The sequence below is a fragment of the Zonotrichia leucophrys genome, chromosome 1A, assembly GCF_028769735.1.
Source record: "Zonotrichia leucophrys gambelii isolate GWCS_2022_RI chromosome 1A, RI_Zleu_2.0, whole genome shotgun sequence".
Taxonomy (NCBI): domain Eukaryota; kingdom Metazoa; phylum Chordata; class Aves; order Passeriformes; family Passerellidae; genus Zonotrichia; species Zonotrichia leucophrys.
This window is the reverse complement of record NC_088170.1, coordinates 60429606-60454926: the sequence shown is the minus strand read 5'-3', so window position 1 is coordinate 60454926 and position 25321 is coordinate 60429606. Positions and strand designations below refer to the sequence as shown.

Here is a 25321-nt window from a genome sequence, read left to right as displayed (position 1 = left end):
GAATATTATAATTTTCATTTACTTTTTTATGCAGGCCCAGGGCTCATTTGTAATGTGTAAACATTGGACATAAATGAGAAATGTTTGCTATATGTTTGTTAGCTTTCAGGCAATCTGGTCTTAATTTGTAAACTAAGACCTAACAGCACTGAGCTGTGCAGAACTATGGAGAGAAAGTAGTCATTAGAGTGCACTGGGTCTTTCAGGATTCTAATTGCCAAAAGATTGTTTTCCTCTTTAAGGATGACTAACTACAACACAGAGCTCAATTTTCAGACATGGGCTCTTTAATAAAACAGCTAAATTAGCCATATAGGTATTTATCCTAGGAAAACATTCTCCTTGATTTACAACTTCTGGCAATTCTCTACTCAAATAGAAAAAGTTATCTCAGGTCTTTTTGTCATTATTATGTGTTCTCAACTGGAAAAATGTGAATATAAAGGGTAGATAGGCACTAACAAGCTGTACATTAGAATATCAATTTTATAGGCATCTTGATCCCCAGGATTACTTTGTTGGGTAATAGGCATTGTGTGTACCCATTGGGTAATGAGTAATTTCAAAAGCTATAGGCAAAAACTGAAAAAACCCCATCTCATATATGAAAGTAGCTAAGAAAAGGAGATAGGTTAAAATCCTTCTACTGATGCTTATGCTCTGACCTGCTACCATTTTGTCAGAGCTCAGTGCCTTGACCAGCAACTAAAGTCTGCAAATTAGGCACTACAGCCCACAAATCTCCTAATAATGTGTTTCAGTTGTCTTAAGTGCATCTAACCTGAAACTCATCACAAAAACCACTTAGCCTGGCCCCACTGACTGGTGAAAGGGCAGAACTGTGTCTGTGTCTTATAGCTGGGCTGGTGGTGATGGTAGCTCCCCATCACACAGAGTATTTTGACATCACAGGTAAACATAGCTCAAAAGAAAATCCGACCTCTGAGGGTGTGTCCCCAGTTGAGATGCAGTGAGATAACAGGGGCCAGCAGCACCAGCCACTCCTTTGCACAGCCACAGTGGCACTAGCATAAATTAGTTGGATTAGGTTTTGGATTAGGATTTTTTATTTAATATATACTGTATAAAATAAAGGAAGAAAATTTAAGTTAGAATTGTTCACTGAATTAGATCCTATGAGTAATGAGCAATATATTTTGGCTACCATCCAAAATCTGTTTTAACCACAAAAGCACATACTTGTAACCATCTTTAAAACTCACATTTGGCTTGTCTTATGAAGGTCTAGGCTAGTAATAAATATTGTGTATGCTGTTGAAGTAGCTAGATGTAAAGCTAGAATGTCTTTTCAAGAGAATTATTTAGCTTAATAACTTCTTTCTCGAGTAAACTCATCTGGAGCACTTTTTCTCATTTAGCCAAGAAGCTGTATAGCACTTAAAATTGCATAAAAGAGATTTGTTTCATGTAATATCAGTACAATATTACTGACTGTTAAAAATGAATGATTAGAACTTTCTTTTCTTTGAGTCCTCTTGGACACAGCATTTAATGCAGTTTTGGGGTTTTTTATAATAGTTGGAAATTTCACATTGTGCTTTGGAGATTGCACACTACCAAAAAGCAGTCAAAATATGAGAATAAATTGGAGCTTAGAATTATTAAAATTGCACCAACAACATGAGGTGATTCAAGAACCTGTTAGTCTTCCTATCTGATCTTATAGGAAGAAAATGTCATTTTCAGCTGTTGTTAAAGATATTTCTGTTTAAATGGACCAAACAACAACTTAAACTATATAGAAACTGTAGGTAGGCAGTAGAAAATGGATTTTAGCTGTGATGTCAGTACAACAATAATTAATCTTTCTTGAGCCATGAGCACAGATTAGCTAAAAGCCCAACTTCTCTTATATCACAGAACCACATATAAGTTGAATCTTGGGTCTGCAGGGGCCCTCCTCCTTCAGGTGTGCCCTGCAACTGCAACATGACACTAAGCATAATGCAAGGTCCTGAATGAAGACTGGAGTGTAATCTTGGATATCCATTACATCTGCATGATATGGCACAAAAGCCGTGGGAAACCTCTGCTCTTGTGGAGGGCAGCTGGAGAGCAGGGCAGGATAATTTAGAGCCCCTAAAGTAAGAGATGATCCCTATGTTGAAGCAACTAACCCACATGTATAGCAACCCTGGTTTAAACCTTATCAAATGCTAACATAAAACAAGCTAGGTATTGTACTCCATACCTCCTACTAGAAGCTGTTTTCTAACTTCACACTTCTCTTGTGAAAAGCCTACAGGCTTCAAGTCTGAAATCCTGGCATCTTTAATACATTCTAGTATTTACTTCCAAATGTATTCATAGAATGCAATTATATATCAGAATTAATTTTGCTTGAATAAAAAGCTAAAACTCCTTTGATCTTCTATAATAAAATACTCTATTTCACTGGTCTTCTTGTAAAACCTTTCACAGAGATTCTTTTCATTTGATCATGGGTGCTCAGAACTTTATGTAGTATTTGAGTTTCATCACTGTCTTGTGTAAAGGCAAAAGCAGTATTTCCTTTACAACATGGAAATATATCAAATGATAAACACATCACATATTTACTTTTTTCATGCTTATGTTAATAGTTCATGATTACCTTTTTGTAATGCACATAAGTCTTGCTTTCTCCATTTTTAACTAGTGAAGTTTTCCTCCCTTTATCATAAGTTTCTAGGTTTGCAATAGAATAAGGTGCTGAACACCCTGACAATTACTAGAAATAACAGAAAGCAAAAGTGAAGGAAAGGAATAACTGCAATCTTAAACAGCCTGTCTGAAGAATGGAAGGAAATGAGAGGGACTTTCTCTGTCTGCAGCATAGATCAAAATTTACTGAAAGCTATTAATGTAAATTTTAGAGTATGAGAGTAAGCTAGCAGTCCCTTGAATGAGTTATAGCCATGTGAACAAAGCAGTAACTTAAGGATTCATCACATTTACTTCAACTCATTAAATCAAATATTCTTTTACATGACTGAAAGTCCTTTCATTTTATTAGCATTGGCCACTAAATCCTATTTTGCAAGTGTATTGCACTCCCATGGGACTTGCTGGCTTTCTTCTATCTCACTTCCTAATGGCAATTCCACTTATCTTCTTTGAAGCTGTGGTAGGATCAAAATCTCAAAGGACCTGAAAAGTGCTTGATATAGCACAAAAGGTCATTGATATGTAAAAAAAAGGGTAAAAAATACCCTTTTAGGACCTTAGAGTCATGAAAGTTACCAGGTAACCTGTCCAAGTGCTTAAATCCATAATTGGGCTTGGATTTTTAGAAGACCTCAGTAGATGGTAACCCAGTGAGAACAAATAAGGAGTGACAAAAGCCTGCCCTTCTGTAACAGGATTGAATTGAAAGGTATCTCAGTGATGGACAGGATTGAAAGATAGCTCAGTGATGGACAAAATGCGTGCTTTAAAGAATTAAAATCAAGGATATGGTGACAGTAGTAGTAAAGATCATAGTCCTAAACACAATGCAGAAAAATGCATTGTAATGCCAGAGATGGACTTAATGACCTCTAGTAGGAAATGTAAAACATCAAGAAAAAAATGTATGTACTAACTTTTATCATATTTCATATATCATCTGCATAGTTCTAATCTGCCATCTAATTTCGTTTCTGTATCTGATTTTTGTGTACAGCTGAGCAGATACACACCATAGTACTAAAAAGGAATAATCTTCAATTTATTACCCATTAGATTTATTTGTAAATTACCATCATAAAAGCACTCTGTTGTATAGGCTTTTCTTTTTCTGCAAGTTCACTTACAACTAATTTACAATACAGCACAAAACTGGTTGAGATCCTTTGAATCATACACAGAAGAGTGGTCATGCCGAAGACATGAAAAACTTACTGTAGCATGTTTCAGCAGTGCTGCTGTTTAATTTTACTATCTATGTAGTCTCACAGATCACAACCATTTTTATGTGGCAGATTTAGCATATTGAAGTGATAGGATGCTGCTCAGTGCTGTTCATTACACAGGGCACTGGTTGTATTTCCTCATCCCCAGCTAAATTGTGTGGAAGGTAAGGGATACACTCTGGCCCATTGGGGCCTGCAGCACCCCACTGTGAAAATTATCATTTCACCCAACTGAAACCAGTTTTTAATCAAAACCAATTTTTTTCCAGCCACATAAATAGAAGAACTCAATTTGAAAACCCTGTCCTAGAAGCAAAAAGGAAGCTACAGCAGCATAACATGCCCAACGCAGAACTTGGAACAAAGCCTATGCAGGCCCAAGGTTTCCGAGGTACAGTACCATGTCAGCTATCTTGGTTAAGATGAAAGATTCTGCTCTCCTGTTTAAGTGACAATGATTTTGCCATAGTCTGGTTAAAGGAGTAGTGTTGCCAATGCTCAAAATGTTATCACCTATATCTTAGCAATTTTCTCCCTTAAATGGCCAGGTTCCAATAGTTGTAGGACTCACCAATAGTTGTAGGACCCACCAGCCAACTAAAACTTTGAGAGGCGCAGAGAAAAAAACAGAAAAGATGAATCTAGTGTTTCCTAAAGGCTGAGGAATTGAAAGCACAATAAGACTCCCAAAGTAATTTTCTAAATAAAGTCATAAATTCTGTTCCTGGGAATGTACAACTCTCTCTTGAGCACCCAAGGTTGGCAACACTGAAATACTTAATTGTACTTTCTCTAAATTACTCTTAATTGATGTTTGGTATGTTTCTAAGCTAGCTCATCTAGCAAACATCAATTAAGTTAAAAGCCTCAAGCACAGTGTTATAGGAGTTTACAGGAATGCAGCCACTTGGTAACATAAAAATGAATGCGCTCAAAAGGAGCCGTATAAGCATCAAGCAGTACTGGTATCGACTAATGGATTTTAACGTGAGGTTATAGTCAGAGAGTGAGGCTTGTTCTCCTTTGTGGCAGTAGAAAGCTCCTCATCAACCTTACCTAGACCCAAATTTGCCCGCCTGCGCCCCGCTCCCAGGAGGTCCCGCAGCGCCAGTGACCTGTCGCAGTGCCGGCGCGACCCCGCCGGGGCCGGTGCGCTGTACGGTATGTCCTGCTGCTCACCAGCCCTGGGGCCAGCTGGGCTCACACATCTGCACCTTCCCCAGCCCTCCCTCACCCCCTGCAGCATGGGAGAGCAGCACGGGGACCCGCACTGCACCCCGAGGCACGAGACACGGAGCTTGCACAGCAGTCATGTGTGTCACTTGTTGGATGCCTAAACCAGAAAAGTTCATCTGGTATTTACCTCTTCTGGGTAACAAATGGAATGAGACATTCACAGGGGATGTTTTCTTCACTGTGGCTGGGAGGGAAATTATGAGGAATGTATTACTTTGTAGACAAAGCTGAATTTATAGGTTAGGAAAGAGGTTTTTAAATTACCTCACAGATCATTTTTATTGTTGTGATTATTTCAGCTGCGCAATAGCCACTTCTAAATGGATTTCTGATATCAAAGGATATTTATATCTTTTCATTTATGGCTGATCTGCCATAGATAAGAAATATGTTTTACGCTTTGTATTAGTACAAGAACCCACAAATATTTTTCCTGGAATGCCTGCACTCTTTATTTCCTTGCCTTTGATACACTGCCACTTGGTGTCAGCCAATATTGTTATCTGCTGTCCCTGCTATGTTGTGAATAGATCAGAACTTTTCTCTTTCTTGTTTTTGTTGACTGATGTAGAAAAACCACTCTTCACCCGTGATGCATCACAGCTGAAGGGGACTTTCCTCAGCACAACTCTTAAGAAAAGCAACATGGGTTTTGGATTTACCATCATTGGTGGGGACGAGCCGGATGAGTTTCTCCAGGTGAAGAGTGTAATTCCTGATGGGCCTGCAGCACAAGATGGGAAAATGGAAACAGGTAATTATGAAGGTTCATCTGTTCTTATATATAAGAAATAGATTTCTGAGTCTCACTCTCTCCATAATTACATTCATTTTCCATATGACTTTCTGTGTTAATAGGTAGAAAAGGTAAGTTTCTTGGTAAAAATTTCTTCCTAGTAAGTGTCAGGTAGATATTTTTCCTATTTCGCAATATTTTAAGAGAGAAAAGATCTCTGCATTTCCCTACATAAAAGTGGGTTATAGTTTATAGACTGTTTACTTAAGGGATGTCTACATGGAAAGAAAAGAGATAGAGAACACAGACTACTAAGTGCAAATTTATTTCTTTAGAAAGGATGGTTTTGCAAAGTAATCAGTTGAGTCTCATCCAATACTGTTCTCATTAGAACCATCATAACAAGAGTTTTCAGTGTGGCATATGGACACACAAGCATTTGTGTCCTTTGAAAAAATTTTGTGAAAACTCATGAAACAAAAGAAACTTCTGAAGAGATTGAAAGCTGCTCTGAAGATCTGGACCATCACTGCAAACATTTTCATGTTCACAGATTGATAAAGATTGCAAACCACTGTCTAAAAGGTCACATCAGGTCTATGAATAGATGAAACTCTTTTGAATGGAGATGAATTCTTTTTCAAGCAGTTGTCATCTTCTTTTGGAAAAGACAGTCAGAGAATTATAGAATTATTTCAGGCAGGGACCTCCATTTACTAGCAGCCTGTCTAAAATAAGGCTAACTTTGTGCTTGGATCAGGTTTCTCAGGGTCTTGCGAAAATTTTGTTTAGACACAGGTTCCACAGCCTCTGTGGACTCCTGTGCCAGCATTTCTCAACTCTCATTGTGAAGACTTTTGCCCAGAATTTGTGGATGCCTCATCCCTGAAAGTGTTGAAGGCCAGGTTGGGCAGGGCCCTGAGCAGCCTGGTCTAGTGGGTGGCAAGGGAGGTAGATGATCTTGAAAGTCGCTTTCAACACAAGCCTTTCTGTTCCATCATTTTTGTTCTTTGGGTTCATTGGGCTGTCCACGGGTACAGCTGGTTACCAGGGACTGTGTTGCTGTGTTTGTGAGTCCTGGCACTCTGTACCATCTCTCCCCAGTATCATTTATTGATGTGCATAATTTTTTACTTCCATTTCTCACCAAGATATTGAAATAAAGAAATGCTAGTTTGGGATTGTTTTTGCCTCTGTAGAAAACCCATTTCATGGTGGCCAGAGCCACTATGAAGATAATTTTCTAAATTTTGGTAACAGACCCATGTGGAAGGGTCACAGCAGCAGAGAAAGATCCTTTTAGTATGTTACAGTGCAGGGAGCAGACACAGAAATAAATGCAGGGACAAATGATGCAAGTGAAATATGCTGAAGTGATTTTTCTGGAAATTTCATTTCATCTTTCTTTTATTGTAGTTTTTTTTTTTTTTTTTTAATCAGAGTCATATTCGTATGTCAGAATAAATCACCCTGGATTCTAGTTTATTTTGTTGGACTCTCCAGGACTCACCAAGCAGGAAGTGTAAAGATTATGAAAAGTATTGTTTAAAGAAAACCCAAACAGGATTTACTTCAAAGCTAATGTTATAGCCATCATGATGTTTCTAATGCCAAAGATAAACAGAAAATTTGTATGAAGAAACAAAATGTAAGAAAGAAGTAGAATTTTTTTGCACTGATTTTACAAAAAACATTAATCTAACAGCTTTTTAATTCTCAGTACTTGTTGCTATTTTAACTTAATACAGTATAGTTCCCAAAGGGAAAATTTATTAAATTAGCTGATTAGGGGAACAAAGGATACAATAGACTTCCAGAAGTTCAGAAGATTTCAGTGACATAAACTTCATTTTTCCTTAATATTTTCATACTATCTCATACATGGCATGAGACTTTTTCCTTGTTTGTCATGGTTTAGCATTCTCAGATGCAGAACTCAAATATAGTTACTTGCTAATCCCTTTGAAGTGTGGATTGGTTATTAGTGAACTTGACCATATGGAGTTTTTTCCTCTGGAAAACAAGGTGTCCTTACAACTTACTTGAATTTTTATGCTGAATTGAATGTGGGTTTCACAACACTGTTGATGGTCATTATTGTAGTCATGGATTGTGCTGAGAACATGTAAGAAAACTGTTTTCTAAAATGCATAGAAATAGCATTGTTTTTTTCTTCAGGTAATTAATTCAATTATATTAGGAATGCGAAACAGAAATTTACATTCAAATATATAACCAAACTATAATTATATGACCCCAAAACATATAAAATTAGATCTCAGAACAAATTTTGGCCTCAAATATCTTTGTTTTTAAGAAGAGTGACAGATTCTGATATAAAGTAATTGGAGAATCTCAGACTAATGATTGTGACATCTAACATTGGTTCTATGAATAAAGCAATTTTTAAATACATTAATGGAAAACTGGAAAAATATATTTAAGGTCAGAATGTTTATAAAAGCATTGTTCAACAAAGTGCTTGCATTTCCTGATATGAAATTCTTTTCACATTTCCTGAATTAGAGTTTCTCTCCCTATTGAGCTATTGTACAATATAATCAATTGAAGATATGAAAGCCTCCCAGGTTCCATCAATAGCTTTTTGTTCATAAAGCTGTTAAAATCTTACTTTGGAAAACTACTTGAAATTACATCTGTTTCTTTTTGTTTGTTAGTTAGGCATCACCGGATAATGGATAGAGCTTTTAAAATATGTTATTTATTCTTTTGATACTGTGTGTCATTGTTCAATTTCTGTGCACTCCATATATGATCAGAGTCATAGGAAGCTTTGGTTATAGATCAAAACATCATATTGTGCCAGGAAGGCATCATAGTAGAAAGTCTGAGGGCAGTGAAAATTATCTGTGAAGCAAACTGAGTGTAAGGAATAACCACAGAACTGGTGCCCCAGCTCAAATATCATTCTGGACCCTATCCCTTGCAAAGCTGATACTATTTTTTGGCCCAGTGGTGATCAAAATCTTCATTCTTCAGACCTGCATCAGATTTGGGGGAAATGCAAAGGAAAGGCACCATCTCATTTATCTTACCTAAACTTTGGCCACAAGCTGAAGACACTGAAGCTGTACTTCAAGCTAATTGTTAAAGAAACAAGCTCATAGAAAACTACTTTGGTTTATTTCTCCACCCAAAATCTAATATAGGGGTCAGAGACAAATGCTATTCAAAGAGTGAGTCTATGTAAGACATTGTCACCCTTAAATGTGATCATAACAACGCAGTTTGACCTGAAGGTTTAAAAATGGAGCAATTCTGCATTTCATCCTTTGGAACATAGATCCATAGAGTGGTTTGGGTTGAAAAGTGACTTCAGGATCATCCAGTCCAACCTCCCATGCCAGAAACAGGTGAGCCTTCCACTAAACCTGGTGGAACTCCAGCGTGTGACCACACAGCTTGAGGTCATCAGCAAGCTTGTTGAGGGTACACTCAATCCTTGTGTCCAAATCTCCAACAAAGATGTTAAATGGTGCCTGTCCCAGTACTGACCCCTGAGAGCCCTGCTGAAAGCCTGGAAGCCACTGGGAACACAGAAGCAGCACTGCCTGGCAGTGACTTGGTATTGCTGTGAAACAGAGCCATGAGGCAAACCGAGTGCACTGAGATGCAACACGAGATATCTGAGGTACTGACAAGCTATCAGAACCCCTTGGTGCCCAGTGCTGGGCACTAAGAGGTATTTATATTTGTCCTAGACCCACAATAAACCTCACAAGCAGACTCAGAGGAATCACATCTTAGTGGATGAGTCAACAACAACCGAAATTACATTCCTGATCCCATTTGCCAGATGTTTCAGTATTTGTAGGGGCTGTTATGCCCTCATGTAAATCTAGCATCTGTGTGTTAATGGTTGTTAATAATCCTGAAAATGCCTTTCTAGGACATGTTTTAGCATTTGGAGCTCAATCAAGCTGCTGGATATGAACATTACATTCCACAGCATCTCTGTCTATATCAGGACAGCCTAGGAGCTGATACCAAGTTCTTTTCTGGGAGGTTACATTGCTTTATCTTGTCTGAAGCCTCATGCAGCCAACAGAAAACTGTCTGTATTTAAGATGCCCCTGCATTCAATTCAAATGCTGGTAAAAAACTGCATCTACATGAAAAGATTTTTATACAGTGAGTGATTTTGACTGACTGCTGTTCTAAGGCAAACAAAGATTTAGGCCTGTGGCTGTGTCAGATAAAAGCTCAAGCTGCAGAGGCAAAATCTCTCCTATAAGTCTCAAGGTTATTCAATGGACTGGATAAACTGAAACACTCCCACATAATCAAGCTTGGGGAAAGATTCTCACTCTCTGCATTTCAGCAAGCTCCATTTCCTTTGGTGAAAGTTTGCAGGAAACAGCTCAAAGACATGGTCCAAAAGTGGTTCTTGGAGTCTGGGGATGACCCTTCTGACTGATTAATATCTTTGATCACTGCAGGTTAAACTTTCCAGAAACATAAATCTGTGGGGAAATGTCATAGCTCAACCATGTGAATCAAAAATGAGGGAATACATTCTTTCATTTCATCTGCCAAGTATGCACTTGGCCAGCTTTAAGATGCTAAATCATCTGTAAACAATGAAAACTTGGACTTTTTTAGATGTTGTTCTCTCAGGAATGGTAGTTTTTCTGTATTAGTTGATCTATTCTAGAGATAGAAATTAATAAATTAAAGATAAAGTTCAGCTAACAGATATACTTGTCTACAATTCAAATGCATACACCTACCAAATAAGAAGACATCTATTACTTTTGAATGACTGTAATATGATGAAGCCTAGAGAAAAAAGCTAGAGATTTGTCCCACATCTACCACTCAGAATTTCCTGCACCTTAGAGATCTCCAAAGGGAATGAGTTGTTAGAAATGCTGGAAGGAGTGGCCCATTGCCTTGCTTCTGTCCATGGACATATGTCAAGACCCGTAACTGTCTTCTGCATATGATGCATTTTTCAAGAAGCTGAGGTTACTTTAAGAAAGAAAATTGGAGAAACCACACTTGTTGATCTACAAAACCATGAATGTTATTATTTAAGTGAATAAGAGCAAACCCAAAGCCATTATCAGGTGGTTGAGCCTACAATGTCACTAGGCTCAGGAAATAATTACCTTGTTTCATTAATGCATATTTTTTCACAGTAAGGCTAATGTCTTACAACCTTTATAAAAAGTGGAGTACTCAAGACAGAAGGAATTGGGGGACATCTACAAAAGGATGTATTTTTACAAGTTCAAACAGATGCTTAATTCTGTTCCCTGTTTATCCATTGTCTGATTATGTGAACAAACCATCATCTCACCTAATGTGAGCCCAGCTGAGATGCAAACCCTCTAGTTTGAGCAACAGAAAAGATTAACTATGTATGCATAAAGAATGCCTTCAATCCAAAGAAGCAAATATGTTAAAATTAAAATCAATGTTTTGGCAGTCATCTGGAAATGTTAATAATTTCAGAACATCACCCAGTGTATCATGACCACACACCACATTTCCTGTAGTCATTTTCAAACAGGTCATGTCTTTCTGAAGTGCTATCAGTCAAAACTCAACCAATAATCTTCTCTTTTACAACATTCCTTTCCCTTGGTAGCCAACTATTTACCACCATGTCAAGAGGTGCATTGGCCAGGAGCTGGGCACATAGATGTGAAACTTGATTTCCACAGTACCTAAAGCCGGCTGAAATTTATTTATCGCACCTGCCTGGCACCTTCTCATCCAGTGGCTCCAGGAAAACTGGTTCCCAAAGTTAGGGCATGGTGTTAGGAAAATGAGAAGCTGTGCTACTAGTGGGACCACTGAGGAAGGACTATCTTTTCATTGGTCTTATGCATCTCCAGGCTAAAAAACTTCTTTAATGTGCACCAAGGCCTCATGAAGTGTCAGTCTTGCAGCTGCAAGTTGATGCCAAGTGAGGCAGGACTGTGAGAGCAGAGCAGCACATATAAAACCAGCTTGTATTATCTGCTTCCCTTACTTCCCCTGCTTTATTTGGAAGCTAGGATGTTTCACCTGGTGTTTTAGTCTAGCTGAGACTGCACATCTCTCTCTCTCTCCATATGTGGCTAATCATCCCATGGAGTTCAGAGAAAGAAAATTACCTGTTTGGAAAGTAACTAACAGCAATAACAGAAATTACTTCAGGCATTGTGGAGAATGATTTCTCCCACCCACGTTAGGCCAGTCAGTGTGAATTTGTGTTATATTTACTGCTTGCATTCCAGCATCCTCCAGGCAGATGATGAAATGGTGCAAAGCACAGCAGAAGCACTATATTTGCATCAGGTACAACCAAAACCGATAGTTCCTTCCACTAGCAGTGCTGGTTATATTTTCTTGTTTGTGAGACATATAAAGACTAAATGTTTGTTACAACCTCAGCCTGGTTTTGCAGTACCAGTCTTCCTTCATTTCACAAGTTAATTTGGCTTTTTAAATCAAGGAGATTTTGAGGGTCTGGGGAGTGGAACCACGATGTGAGTGCTGTGGTCTTTACACCACAGATGAGGACAGAGTTAGCAGATGCCCTGCTAGTTCATAGCTGAGACTAAACTGATATCACCTTTATTTGTTGTTTTGCAGTACACAGCATCCCATTTAATTTAATCCACTTTATATTTCTCACCATAAAAACTTGCACGTCATGTAACTGGTGCGAAAGCTATGCAAGAGGAGTAGAGGTAAAATTAACCCTCTTTTAACAATTTGCTAGTTCTCACAATTTCATCCTGAGTCTCTAAGTAACCAGAATTCCTTAAAGCAAGACTCTTAAATATTTTTTTGTTGTTTAAAGGGAGCTAAACCTGAATAATATCTTAAATTTTACAAATTTAAGAACAAATTAAGGACAAATTTTCTGTTCCCCTGTCACAAAGGAAAGTGCTGAAGTATGACAACATTATATTTAAGGGGTTTCAAACACAAAGCAAAGGAAAAAATGCCTGTTTAACTATTTATTTGATATCATATATTAAGACTCAATTTAGCTGGGGAAAGAGATATGACAGGTAGTTTTAAATGTGTGATGGTGACAGTAAAACTAATCATTGCATCTTATGAATATTAATAGCAATTAAGAGACTCTTTCAGTCCCCTGTTCTTTCAAACTTTAAGGCAGGCAATTCACTGAGCACTGTATGTAAATAGAAAGATAAGAAGGTAGTAGTTAGGTTGCTAGAAATTTTTCATTCTTTTGGTACTTTCTTCTAAGATTAATTTTTCATTATATTTTTTATGTGTCTATGGCTTTCAGATAACTTGATGCAGTATTCGCATTAATATCTGTAAATTTTTCCTTATGTTGACTAAAGGACAAGGAAAGGTATCTACTTTTGTCTCAAAGTTACTGAATTTTAATCTCCACGAGATTCTTATTTTAGTGTTTTCTTCATATTTTTCCTCTTTTGATATTCACTATATTATGAGGTACTCACTGAATGATAACTAGGGCAAAGACAAGCCTAGGCAAAAAAAAGTAGCCATGTTTTGTATACCACACCCTAGTGCTGTCTACATCTTTGTGTGCACCGTGTCAGATTTTTCAGTTGGCTGGTGTGATATTCAATATCCTTGTGCTTTCTCTGAGTTGCAAAAAATCCATGTGCCACTATCTGTTCTGCCTGATAGGGATTTAGAGCTTGAGTCTGTGCTGCCCCTCTGAGCTACTGAGCATTCGTTAAGTAGTGCCTACAAACAGACATTCCTTGAGCTATGAAGAGAGCTTTTGATGCTTTTTAGCCCTGTCAATTTGCTATTCCCTTGAAGTCTCCAATTAAAATTACTGATGCAAGCTGAAAGAGTAATTGTAGCAGAGCATCTAAGTTGAATTTCAAAATGCTTCTGAAAAATGGACAGTGTGTTGTTTAAATCACAGGAACAATTTAAAAAAATTCTTAATTACTCCTTGTCTCCACATCACATGCTGTCTTACTTGATGGGATGACTCTGGGCTCCCATTATTACAAATGGAGCTAAGTGGTCTCTGACTCTGTCTTGGGGTTTATCCCTAAAGTCTGCCATAACATAGACATTTTGGGAATCTTCTATCTCATATTTTACACTTAGTACCTGAACTCGAGGTGGTTCAAAGCAGGACACTATGGAAGATAGATTCCCTAGAAGGGTGGCAGTGGGGAGGAGAAGGGACTGACGCTGCCAATATGTGGGTGCAATTCAGTTGCACAGACATAGGTGTCCAGTGCCATTAAAACTTCCAGGGATCCCACCTAGCCTCCTCCTGCCTTCCCAGGCAGCCCTCTCTTGTAAGTCCTGTGTGGTACCTGCAAGTCACATACTAAAATCTCATTTGGCAAAGGCTGTCACAAATGACATTAGACACCTGCTTAAACAACCTCATTCCTCCTTCAGCAAGGAGTCTGTTTACAGACTCCTTTGGTTTTCCTTATCATCTATTAGAGCAAGCAGTGATTGATTGATTAATTACTGTAATAATACTCCTTTTCTGACAATTTAAACAATGTTTGTTTCCCCTAGCCTAATTCAAAAACTCACATTTGTGGTTTTATGAATACTTTAAAAAAGAAACAAAAACCTTTTTAAAATGAATAGGCTTAATTCTCTCTAATTTAACTGTTCAAACAACAACTTAATAAGAAGTTTGATGATTGAGTTCAACCATATACTGGGGATTATAAATTCATTTTCATCTCCAGTACTTACAATATTTTACTGGATATGTTATTGGTACCCATAAAGAATATGCCAATATCAGGATTGAATAAAAAGTATATGTAACTTGTTTTCTTTCCTATAGTGACTTTTCTTCAAAATTCATTTTGAAGTGAGTCACTTATTTTTTTCAAGTCCACATATTACACAGAAATTAAGGAGAACTATGAAAAGAATACCAGTCTTTCCTTTTGCTTTGATAAAATTCATATTTATACACAGGAAACAGCTCATAATACTCATGGTTTGTGGCACTTCATTTTGAAAGAAATTCACATTTGTTGACACTATATTTTGATCAATGATTATCAATCCCAAGAATGATAATGTGTGTTTGTTACTTGAAACAGCAAAATACTGGACATGTAAATAGGTGAAATTCTGGATTACATAACTGATTTTCTGCAGGAGAGAGTATATGTACAGGTCTGCTTATATGTGGTGTTTTCTAATATTTAAGCCATTAGAGCAACTCTTCCAGCACCTGCTATAGATAGAGAAACCAATGACGTAATTTGATGGGAAGATATAATGGAAATATGATTGATGATAATATAAAAATCCACTCTCTTGTGACAAATGCAACACAAACCATAAACACAAGGTATACACACCCTGTCTAACCTAAGACACTGGCCTCAGTCTCTTCTAGAAAGAGTAAATGGACACATTCTGATGCTCAAAGGTGCTATATCTTTAGCAGAAAATGAGATCATACAGAAATCAAGAAATATGGTAAAGTAAAATGTGAAAGAGTAAAGGTGAAAAAGCAGAGAGATCATCATCAAATTATTCAAGTATGTGCAGTCTCATATTCCTACTAATTCAAGGTCTGACTCCATGGAAAAATGGCCACGAAGGCGAAAAGCATAAACAAGAATACTAAAACTATTTTATACTTATTTCAGTACGCAAAATACAAAGGCAGAAAAAATGTTAAATTATTTATTCTCTGCACTATCACATCCCAACACACCTCTATCCAATTTGACTGTTCATATTGAAATAAACACTTGTTTTGTGCATGAAAGTTCTAGGAAGCCCATAAATTCATTCTTCAGTCTGAACTTCATCATGCAAAATCTGCACATTCTGCTACTAGGATATTTAACATAGACCAGGAGATGATAAATATATTGTCATAATCCTCACATTTATTGGGACAGTTTTTGTAAGTTTCGCAAGTTGCCACTTGAGTAAGCAACATGCACTGAACTCAGTGGCTACCAAAAATGCTGCAGTTGCAGAAATTACTTTTCTTCTATCAAATGTAATTAACCGCTATCTCACATGATTTGGCTATTTGTATGAACAGACAAAAATATACATTGAAAATAATAGTCATCATCTTCTCATGTACTATTTCATTCAATAAATAATGATGTTTTGTTTCTTTAGAAGACTGATCTGTGAGGTCAGAAAGAGATCTCACTATATAAAAAGATGACAGGAAAAGTGAGAATTTCATATTGCATGATGAAAATAATCTAGAATTGTACTTTTCTATATTGTCAGCCATGCCACGTTTGATTTTCTTTTGTTTTGGCATATAGGGCTTTATTTTACCATTCAATTTTCAAAACAAAAAGTAAGTATTTAGCTGAGTTTCAGATTTTTATTTTATTTTTGAATTAAAAAACTAGCAGATTGATGTATATTCACCTCTGCCTCCCTTCTTGTGCAACCAAATACAATCTGTACCTATATTAAAATTTGAGAGTTCAAAAATTCCTCTAATTTTTTTGCCTTTAACCACTTTTGAGAACAAATTTTAAATTCTTGGAGAATTTAAGAATAAATTAACTAATTAATTTTAAGATACGGTTTCTGCTGTACCTTTAGAATGGCAAATATCAGTCTTGACAGTTAGCAAATATTTTGCTTCAATGTATTAGTTTACATCGGTGTACCTGAATTTCCCCATCCAAAAGGAGGAATAGCCATTGTAGAACTTAGTAACTAAGTCCAATAATTATTGAAGTTAACAACTCCCATCATAACTGCTAAAAACATAAGTGAAGAGAAGCTTAAAGGAGTTCAGCTTAAGGCCAAATTAAGGCCAAATACTGTCAAAGTCCAATTGTGCAACGTATATTAAAAGAGAAATCTGTGTTCAATCGCTTGTGGATCAATATTTTTGTCAGTGCTCTGACTTGTATCATTTGATGGAAGTAAAACTATCCAGAGTTGCATCAGAGATGACAAAACATTTCCAGGCATTTAAATAATATTTGAGGAGCCTTACAAACCTTAAAGTAATGGGGAGTTTCAGAGACGTTTGAGGCCATTTTATTAGAAGTTCACTTCTAAAAGCATCTTTCACTGTCTGTTGCCAGAATCAGGATATTAGCACAGATGCACCTCTCATCTGACCCTGTTTAGCTGCTCACATGGCCTTTATAAGAAGAGCAAGGTTTGTTCCAGCACCTGTGTGACTGCCTCTTTGTAATTGATGGTTCTGACATTTAAAAAATGGCTTGTTTGTTTAAAGACCTGTAATGAAAATTTCTCAATGACATAAGGAGCACTTTTCCAACCAGGAGGTTGGCAGGAAGTGAATCCTGATGCAAAGTGAGAAACCCTTGGAAAAAATTCTTCCAGCCTTTTCTCTCTCTGCCCCACAAAACTTCTCCCCTCCAGCAATCACATAAGTGTGGTGCTGTCTCTGAGTCCATGGATGGAGGTGGAGCTTGAGGTGCCCTGCAGCCCCCAAAATCTCTGTGTGTGCAGCAGTGGGAGCTGCCTGGGCACCGCTGGCTCCTCCTCAGCTCCTCCTTCAGCAGGTACCAGAGGGAAGCTGTGCCACGGTGGCAGAGCCAGGGTGCCCAAACACTGCTGTGCTGCCATGCCCAGATAAGTGAGGGCTGTGTGCAGGAGCTCAGACAAATTCTTGGTGTCTGGGTCTTGGCTGTCAGCCTCAGGGGGTGACTGGCTGGTGGAGAGGGGAGAAGAGGGTCCAATCTCCAGAGACTGGTGCAGAACAGGGAGAAAACTGACTGCAATAGGATATGCTGGAGCTGAGGATGACATAATTTGTTTTTGTTCTGCAGGGAGGCAGGGAGAAAAGGCAGTAATTTCATGCTAGAAATGGCTGGAGAGTGGGTGTTTCTATGCATGTGTGAGTGTGTAGGAGGCAGGAGGGGGAGGGCAAGGTTCTAAGGAAAAGAAGAAAGGAGCTCTGCAAGAAAGGTCTGAGAGCACTGATGTGAGTACAGATCTTTTAAACACTGGCAGTTTCACTCCTTTTGATGTATTGCTTTCTTCTTTAGCTCCAAATGGAAGTAAATTAAAATTCTTTGTATTAAACTAATCTCTTCTGCATTAAAATCAGCATCATTGTATGCAGTATTTACTGAGACTTTCTCTGCCATACTGAGCATCACCTGTAGAACTGCTGGGGAAAAGTCAGATAATATTGGACATTTTCTCTTGATAGGTGTTCCTTGAGAATTTATTCATAGGCTAAAATTCATGAAGCATGTTGAACTGTGCTGCTGCTCTGTTATTTGTGATCTCCTCTATTCCACCTTAACATAAGCAAAATAGCAAGTCTCAATAGGCAAAGGCTATCAGCAGTTCATGATAATTGGCCTGAAATCTGCATTTGAACCATCAGTTCTGAAAAAACTGTCAGCCTTAAGCCTGTAACACAGTGAAAGGCTGAAAGAGCACTGAAAAAAAAATTGGGTTTTTTGCACTGGGATGGTTGAAAAAAAGCATCAGAAAGAGGTGGGACACTGGAAAATGTGGAAACTGAGGCAGTGATGAGAACTTGACAGTGGAGAAGCATCATTGTGTAGGACTGAAAGACACACAGTCAGTAGATGTGTGGGGCAGCATTAATTATACTCCCTGCACTAGCAGGTTACCAGGATTTTTCTCCTGATGTTGGGCAGAGCCTCAGCCAATGCTCTTGGTACTTGTCTTGTTTGTTGGAGTCTGATTGACTTCTTGCACTGAAACTTCCACAGAAGGTTATGTGCCCCACAGCAGCCTGGTATGCTCAGGCAGGTTTCCTCAGGCAGTTTAAGAGGAACACATCCATCCAGAGTAGACACTGCCTCCAGTCAGACCTTGGCACTGGCATTGGAAACCACACATGTATCCAACCTTGTTTATCTGACAAGTGGGATTGAGGGTGGATTCCTCTGTCCAATTCCACAGGAAAGTCATGCAACATGGCAGTGCTACACGTGGTGTGAAAACATTGATCACATTTATGTCTTTGTACTTTTCGTATCACTTTAGAAGGTTGTTTTATTTTAATGGCAGGGCGTTGTTCTAACACAGAGGTTGAAAACACTCATATCATCTCTGGTCATTTTCTAGACAGGTCACAATGGCAGCATCCTTCCTCAGAGTTCAAAAAAACCATTTTTTGGCAGATTTTTTTTTTTAATCTCTTTAGTTTGTCTTGTTCCAGTTATTTTCTGGATATCAGACAGGAGTATATTTTTTTAGGCCAAACTTGATTGCATCAAAAGAAAATGCCGTTGACTATTATATAAGAGATTCAACTGTTTCTAGCACAGTTGAAAAAGTAGCTCTGAATTGTTTGGGGAAATAGGGATAATAAGAAGAATTGTACTTGAGCAATTGTTTATGCCAAAAATTCCACTCCTGCCAAGATGCTGAGTGGATGGATTTTTATTTTAAACTGTGCAGTGTTGTAAATACTATCTTTCAATAGTCCATTCAGTTCTGAAAGCATGATTGTGATACTTTAATCTTTTTTTTTCCTACAAGAGTAATGTATTCATCTTTGCTAGGACATAATACTTGTAATCTCAAGTCAACTGGAAGTAATATTTTTCAAAAATGTTGGGGGGATAGTAAAAAAAATTCAATTTGAAAATATTATGAGCTTAAGAACATTCAGTGAAAAAAACAAAATCACAATATTTCTAAATTCTAGAGGGTTTTTTAATTTACCTATTCCAGAAAAATTGCCACAGACTGGGAAAACCTTCTACCTAACCCCAAGCTAGGTTTGATCACCCTAGTCCCAGGCATATTGGATTTCATCTTTTCCACATAAAAATATAACCACACTTAGATGTTAGTCTCATTTTGCCTGTGTGTGTCAGAATCAGTTGCTAATTTTTTCTCCAGTATGAATTCTGTGTTAAACATGCTTTACCACGAGCTGGCAGAAAAAGCCAGGCTTTCCCTGATTTGGGTCTCCAGTTAAGTTGAGTACTGGCAGTGGCCATAGCAAGCTGCATCAGGCTGGCTGTCTCTCCCTCTCTCTCACATAACTGGAAAACAGCTGTGGGAAACAGCCAGGCCAAGTGTGGGGAAAAGCAGGGGCTAGAACAAAGACCCTATAGCAAAGAATAAAATACAGAGTGGGATCTCAGTAAAGATTGTATTGAAATCTGTTTGCACAATGCAAACACAATCAAGACAATGTAGACAACCTTTAATCTATCATTTTCCAGAAGATCACCCCAAATTTGGAGTATATAATAGAAATCATAAAAGACGCTTGAAGCAACCTCTCTCAGAGTCAAGACTGGAGGGAGAAAGTCAGTGTGGTTAATCAGTTTCTGACAGCAGTCCCATGGCAATGCAAGCAGCCCTGTCCATTTGACAAGCAGAGTGATGCATGATACCTGTACAGTATAATTGCATCCACTTCAAGTGATTGCAGCAAGATTTTTACTCATTCTTGCAGTGACAGCAAGTTCTTCTCCCAAATGCTAGAAATTATATGAGGTGCAACTTTTTTGTGACCTTGGTTTTCATCCTGCAATAGCAGGGTTTAGGGACAGGCTAAATATCAAACCTACTCCTTCAGAGAAATTTCAATTTCTCATGCACCATGGCCTTACTATTTTATTGTTATTAGTGATGAAGTTAGACATGCTCTTATGTCCCATTTTATGTATAAAAGAGAAAAATCACATTAAGCTCACATAATTTTCATTCCTTTTTCTTTCATATCTTTGCATTTCAGTCAATTTAGTGAAACAGTGTTAACCTTCCATTAGATGAAGGCACACCTCGTATTTTTGTGTCTGATTTAGGCAGTGCATCTGTCTTTTAATTTGGGAGAGTGAGAGGTTTGAGCAAATTGCAGAATGCTCATGTAACTAATTTCTCTTTTAATGGAAACAGTTTTTAATCTCTTTCACTTGTTGTGTTGGTATCTAAGCACATCTGGGTCTTACTTAGGTATTCAAAGTCCTTGTTATGCCTCAAGAGCATCCTTCCCAAAAGGATTCTATTGGTGCAAATAGAGGAATATAAGAGGAATATATTATCATTCATCTTAAACAGTCTTGCTTTTGCAGATTCCCTTTAACTACCCAAAAATAACTATACATATAAGTACTCATTCTCCTTTTCATGGCTGGGGAGAGAGCAAGCAAGAATCCTTCAGCAGAGGAAATGTGGGGTGAAGAAGAGTGGGTAAGAGAGCTGAGAAAATATTTAGCTCTGATCCAAAGTAGGACCTGCATAGTCTTTAGTGGAACAGAAGCACATCTGTTATGTGCAAATATTTCTTCCCTGTGCAGAAGGCTTGCAATTGGACCTGAACCTCATGTGTGCTATTACTCATTTTAATGATGATATTTTTCTTTAATGACAGGACAAAGCCAATAATAGGTTTGAGGAGAGTGCTCTTTGTAAGATTATCTATGGACTGGCAAGGACTGTGCAAATACAGAAATGCCTTCCAGCTGCCTTGGCCTGCATGGGGGGGACAGCAGGCAGTATCAGAGGGATTTGTCTCACAATTTCTTCACATCATTATATTCCTCCTTCCATTGCTGCTAGTATTTTTCTCTATTTCCATCACTTAATTGACACTATCAGTTCCACCACTCCCTTGTGCTGGGCTGGCTTTGAGGGGTCTCTGGTGCTGTGGGGTTCTTTCTGATAGCAGCAGCCTGAAACTGGGCATGTGGGCAGGTGCTCTCTGCTCTCTCAGGGTGAAGGTTGTCCTGTGCCTTCAAGTGAACACAGCTGGAGGAAAATGTGCCACCTCTGCTTATCAGAAGCTCTGCACCAGACGAACAGCTATGTTTGCTGTTCTGTAAATTCCAGATTGCCTCAGAATCCAGAATCCAGTTTTTAGAGTAGATGGACCACTTACTTTCTTTCTAAATCAGTGCTATTGTTGAATCTAGCTGAAGATATATGAATTAGTGTGAAAATACATGTACTTCTGTTTTCAAAAAGTACCTTTTAGATGAGTTCTGCTAGGTGGAACTGTGGCATTTAGCATTTAGTTTGCAGCTCATTGCAATAAATCTGGGAGGACAGTGAAGTCAGAGAACGAAAATGTGGTCACTGCTAATATCAGAGTTACTGTCCTCTCTTTTTATCGTGTCTGTCACGTAACACATAAGCACACACTGAGAAGAATTCACACTAGCTATCCCAAGCATATTGAATAATTCATAGAAGTAGTGCTAGGAATTGTGCTATAGGGACATTTCCAACATGGTATCAATTTTTTTTTTCATAAACCTCTTCCACAGTCCCAGTTAATCAGATTACTCCTTGCCATGGGAGTGCTGTTACAATAGTTTTGCCATAACAGATACAAATATTTGGGCTTTTGGAGAGATAGTGAAAAAACTGGATAGTTTCTATCTCAATAAAAATAAAATTATGGAACTCTTCAGAATTTGTTTCTTCACAGTGTTTAATTGTATATTTAATGCTGAAAGCATTGAAAATGTTTCAAAAGCAGTTTACAGTATTACAGGCTCACTAGACACTTAATAGATTGATTGATTGGTTCATCTTTATGTATGTAAAATTTCTCAAGGCTAAACAATTTGAGGCTTCCTTGCTGAGAACAGCTAAAGGACTGTCAGTTTCAAAATTATGCAAAAACCATAATGTATCAACTATTTATGGAATAAAATTAGGGACAAATTATATTTTGTAATTGTAACAGTACATTTTTATCAGTTATTGTAAAAGCTTGCAAAATTGCAAAATACAAAAGTATTTTGTGAAATGATTTATTGTTCTTTATTTTTTATTGTATTGAACTGGTATAAAGTCTCTTTGGGAACCATTTTCTGGTTGTGCGCGTATGTGAGCATTGTTTGCATACAAGTCTGAAAAATTAATAATTTCATACTTAAAAGGACATAAGAAGCAGAAAGAACTAAAGGAGTTTTAATGTAAATTGCCCTCCATTTTAAAAACATCAACTTTTGGAGCAGGATCCACTAGTATAACTCCACAAACACACTTGTTTGTGCCTTCCTGAAGCAGCACTGGGCTCGTGGACAGGCAGAAGTTAGGGTTTTTTAAAGACAGGGAAGAGCAAAGCACAAAATGCACAGCAATTTCTGCTTCCTCTCTCACTCTGCTGCTGGAATTCATGTCCCACATTCCTCCTGCTCCTTCCATTCCTGAGTTCCACGTCACACACACTCATCCATTGCTCACCCTTAGTCATCCCCTGACTCCTGTGTGCTGCATCCGTTAACACATGGCACTTGTGCCCTTCTTTGTGCACTTCTCATGCAACATTTCTTAGAAGGAAGTGTATGGGGTGGCTCTCCCACTTCACACCATTTTACAGGCTTTCCAAAGAGGAGGATGTTGTGCATATAACATGCTTGAGAGAACTTTTCCAAGAATCACCTCCAAAGACTATGGCTCCCATCTCCAATGGGATGGGAGACTGCAACTGGATCTCAGTTTCTGATGGACACACAAGCAATACACTCTCAGGACTGATGGTGCCACCTGCTTTGTCAGGAGCAGGATAGAAATACTGTGTGGAAGCAAATGACAGCTGTGTGGTAGCCTTCTGAGGAAAACTCAGATACAATGATAATTTTGGGAAAGGCTTTTTAATTACCATGGGATGATTCACAGGAACATTGGGAGATGGCAGACATAGTGTGAGACTGCTTTATCATGGTCTGAACAAATAGTCTGGTGTGGCATCACAGTTATTCATAATAACACATTTTAATGTACTTTTATTCATTAGCTAATTAAAAAATTAATAAAGATAGACATCCAGAAAATTAATTCTTTGCTAAAGGGAAAGATATGGTTGTTCTCATACAGAACAGGGTTAATGCCCCTTTATATATAAAATCTGAGATTTGACTACTGAGCTGTAATTGATGTACCCATATTGCAGCAGTCTGTGGCAAGTTCTGGAATCCAAACATTCAATGAAACCCCTACATTGCAATGGAAAATGATGGAGTATTTGCCCTGCAATGGTGTTGTAATTGGTTAAATATTTACTACAGTGGAAATCAAGTTCCAACAATATTGTGACTTTTCACTGCTATAAACCATACTAGAGCACCAAAAATTCTCTTCTCTCTCAGAAAGCAAAACACAAAATAGAGAAGGTGGATGAGACAAAGAAGGAGGAAGAGTAGCTAGTGGGAGATAGGATAATCCTCATAAAAGGAGAATGTGATTCTTAGCCATAAAGCTGTAAGGCTAGAGAGTGACCTTTTCCTATTATAAGGCTGGAGTTTTCTGTCTGTTATAAAGCAGTTTTAAAGGAAGAGCTTGGTGGGACTTGTGTTAATGATTTTGCCTCCTTACAAAAAAATATTACGCAAGTTGAATTTTGTAGCTTATACTCAGTGTAGTATTCAGAAATGAGCTGAAAGTATAATTATTCAGTGGTGAAGGTGTTAAATTGTTTTGCAAAGATTAAAAATATATTGTCCTTGAAAATGAGTGCTTGACAGTGCAAGAGGCTCTAGAGATATTAAGGCAACCAACATTTGCTTGGAAGGAAGGTCAGTTTGATAATACATTACCCTCTATTAACCTGGAAAAATACTGTAAAACCTTAGAGAACCTAAAGGAACTCCACTATTTATCTTCACAATGCAATTTTAAAGCAAGTAATGCATTAATACATGCCTGAAAAACTATTGAGTAGATCTTTCATTATAGAAATATGTGAGAAGCTCTCTGAAGTTAAGGTAATTATTTTTGTAGATAATTTTGCTACCAAAAAAGAAATAAAATATAGACATAAAATATAAGATAAGCCCATATAAACTAAAATTTGAATGACCTTTATAAAACTTATGAGTAGAAAATTAGTTATATATTAGCCGTACATTTGTATAAGCATATGTTAATGAATCAGTAATCAAATATAGCTCCATTTCAAATGCACTGAGGTATTTCTATGTAGTAGAATATCAGTGAATATCCCTTTATTTAGCTGGAAATTTTTTCTCTGCATTGATACATTTAATTTCTGCTTGATAGAATGCTTCCTGTCTTTAATTTTGATTAAAAGCATTAATCTGTAGTAATCCAGACCTCTTTTGAAATATCTGCCTCTGAAAGGTGCTGACCTTGTAAACCCAGTTGACTGAAAAGATAGAGCAAAATTTGAGGATTTATATATATCTACATCAAGGAGTGCATATATATATTCAGAATTTCTGGTTTGGCATGACAGGAAAAGCTCCAATAACGAGGGTGAAGCAGTGAATGAGCACACATTTCATTGCAACTAATGGCATGATTAAGATGTTAATCAGATTCTTCAGCATGAAGTTTGGTAGTGAATTTTTAGCATAAAAAGTAGCATCAGGGATAGCAGCAAGCATTTCTTTTGGGAAGAATGTGGATATATGTTATTATTATTGTAGATTAATGTCTCTAATCAATACATCAGAGCAGCACCTTCAGATTGGGTGCCTGGTGTTTGGCTCCACATCCATGGTTTGGATCTGAAATAAGGATGCTGACTGCTGGCAGCTCATGTTGATCT

The 25321-nt window shown here is 37.7% G+C and overlaps 1 protein-coding gene across 17 annotated transcripts in view; it reads left to right on the top strand.

The window, feature by feature from the left end:
• Nucleotides 1-25321, top strand: part of MAGI2 (membrane associated guanylate kinase, WW and PDZ domain containing 2) — a 719010-nt gene that overhangs the window by 562654 nt on the left and 131035 nt on the right. For all 17 annotated transcript variants that reach the window (XM_064702938.1, XM_064702931.1, XM_064702927.1 and 14 more), the window contains 2 exons: nucleotides 4163-4284; nucleotides 5701-5883. In XM_064702938.1, the coding sequence (XP_064559008.1) occupies nucleotides 4163-4284; nucleotides 5701-5883 (305 nt within the window). The remainder of the gene's footprint in view (nucleotides 1-4162; nucleotides 4285-5700; nucleotides 5884-25321) is intronic.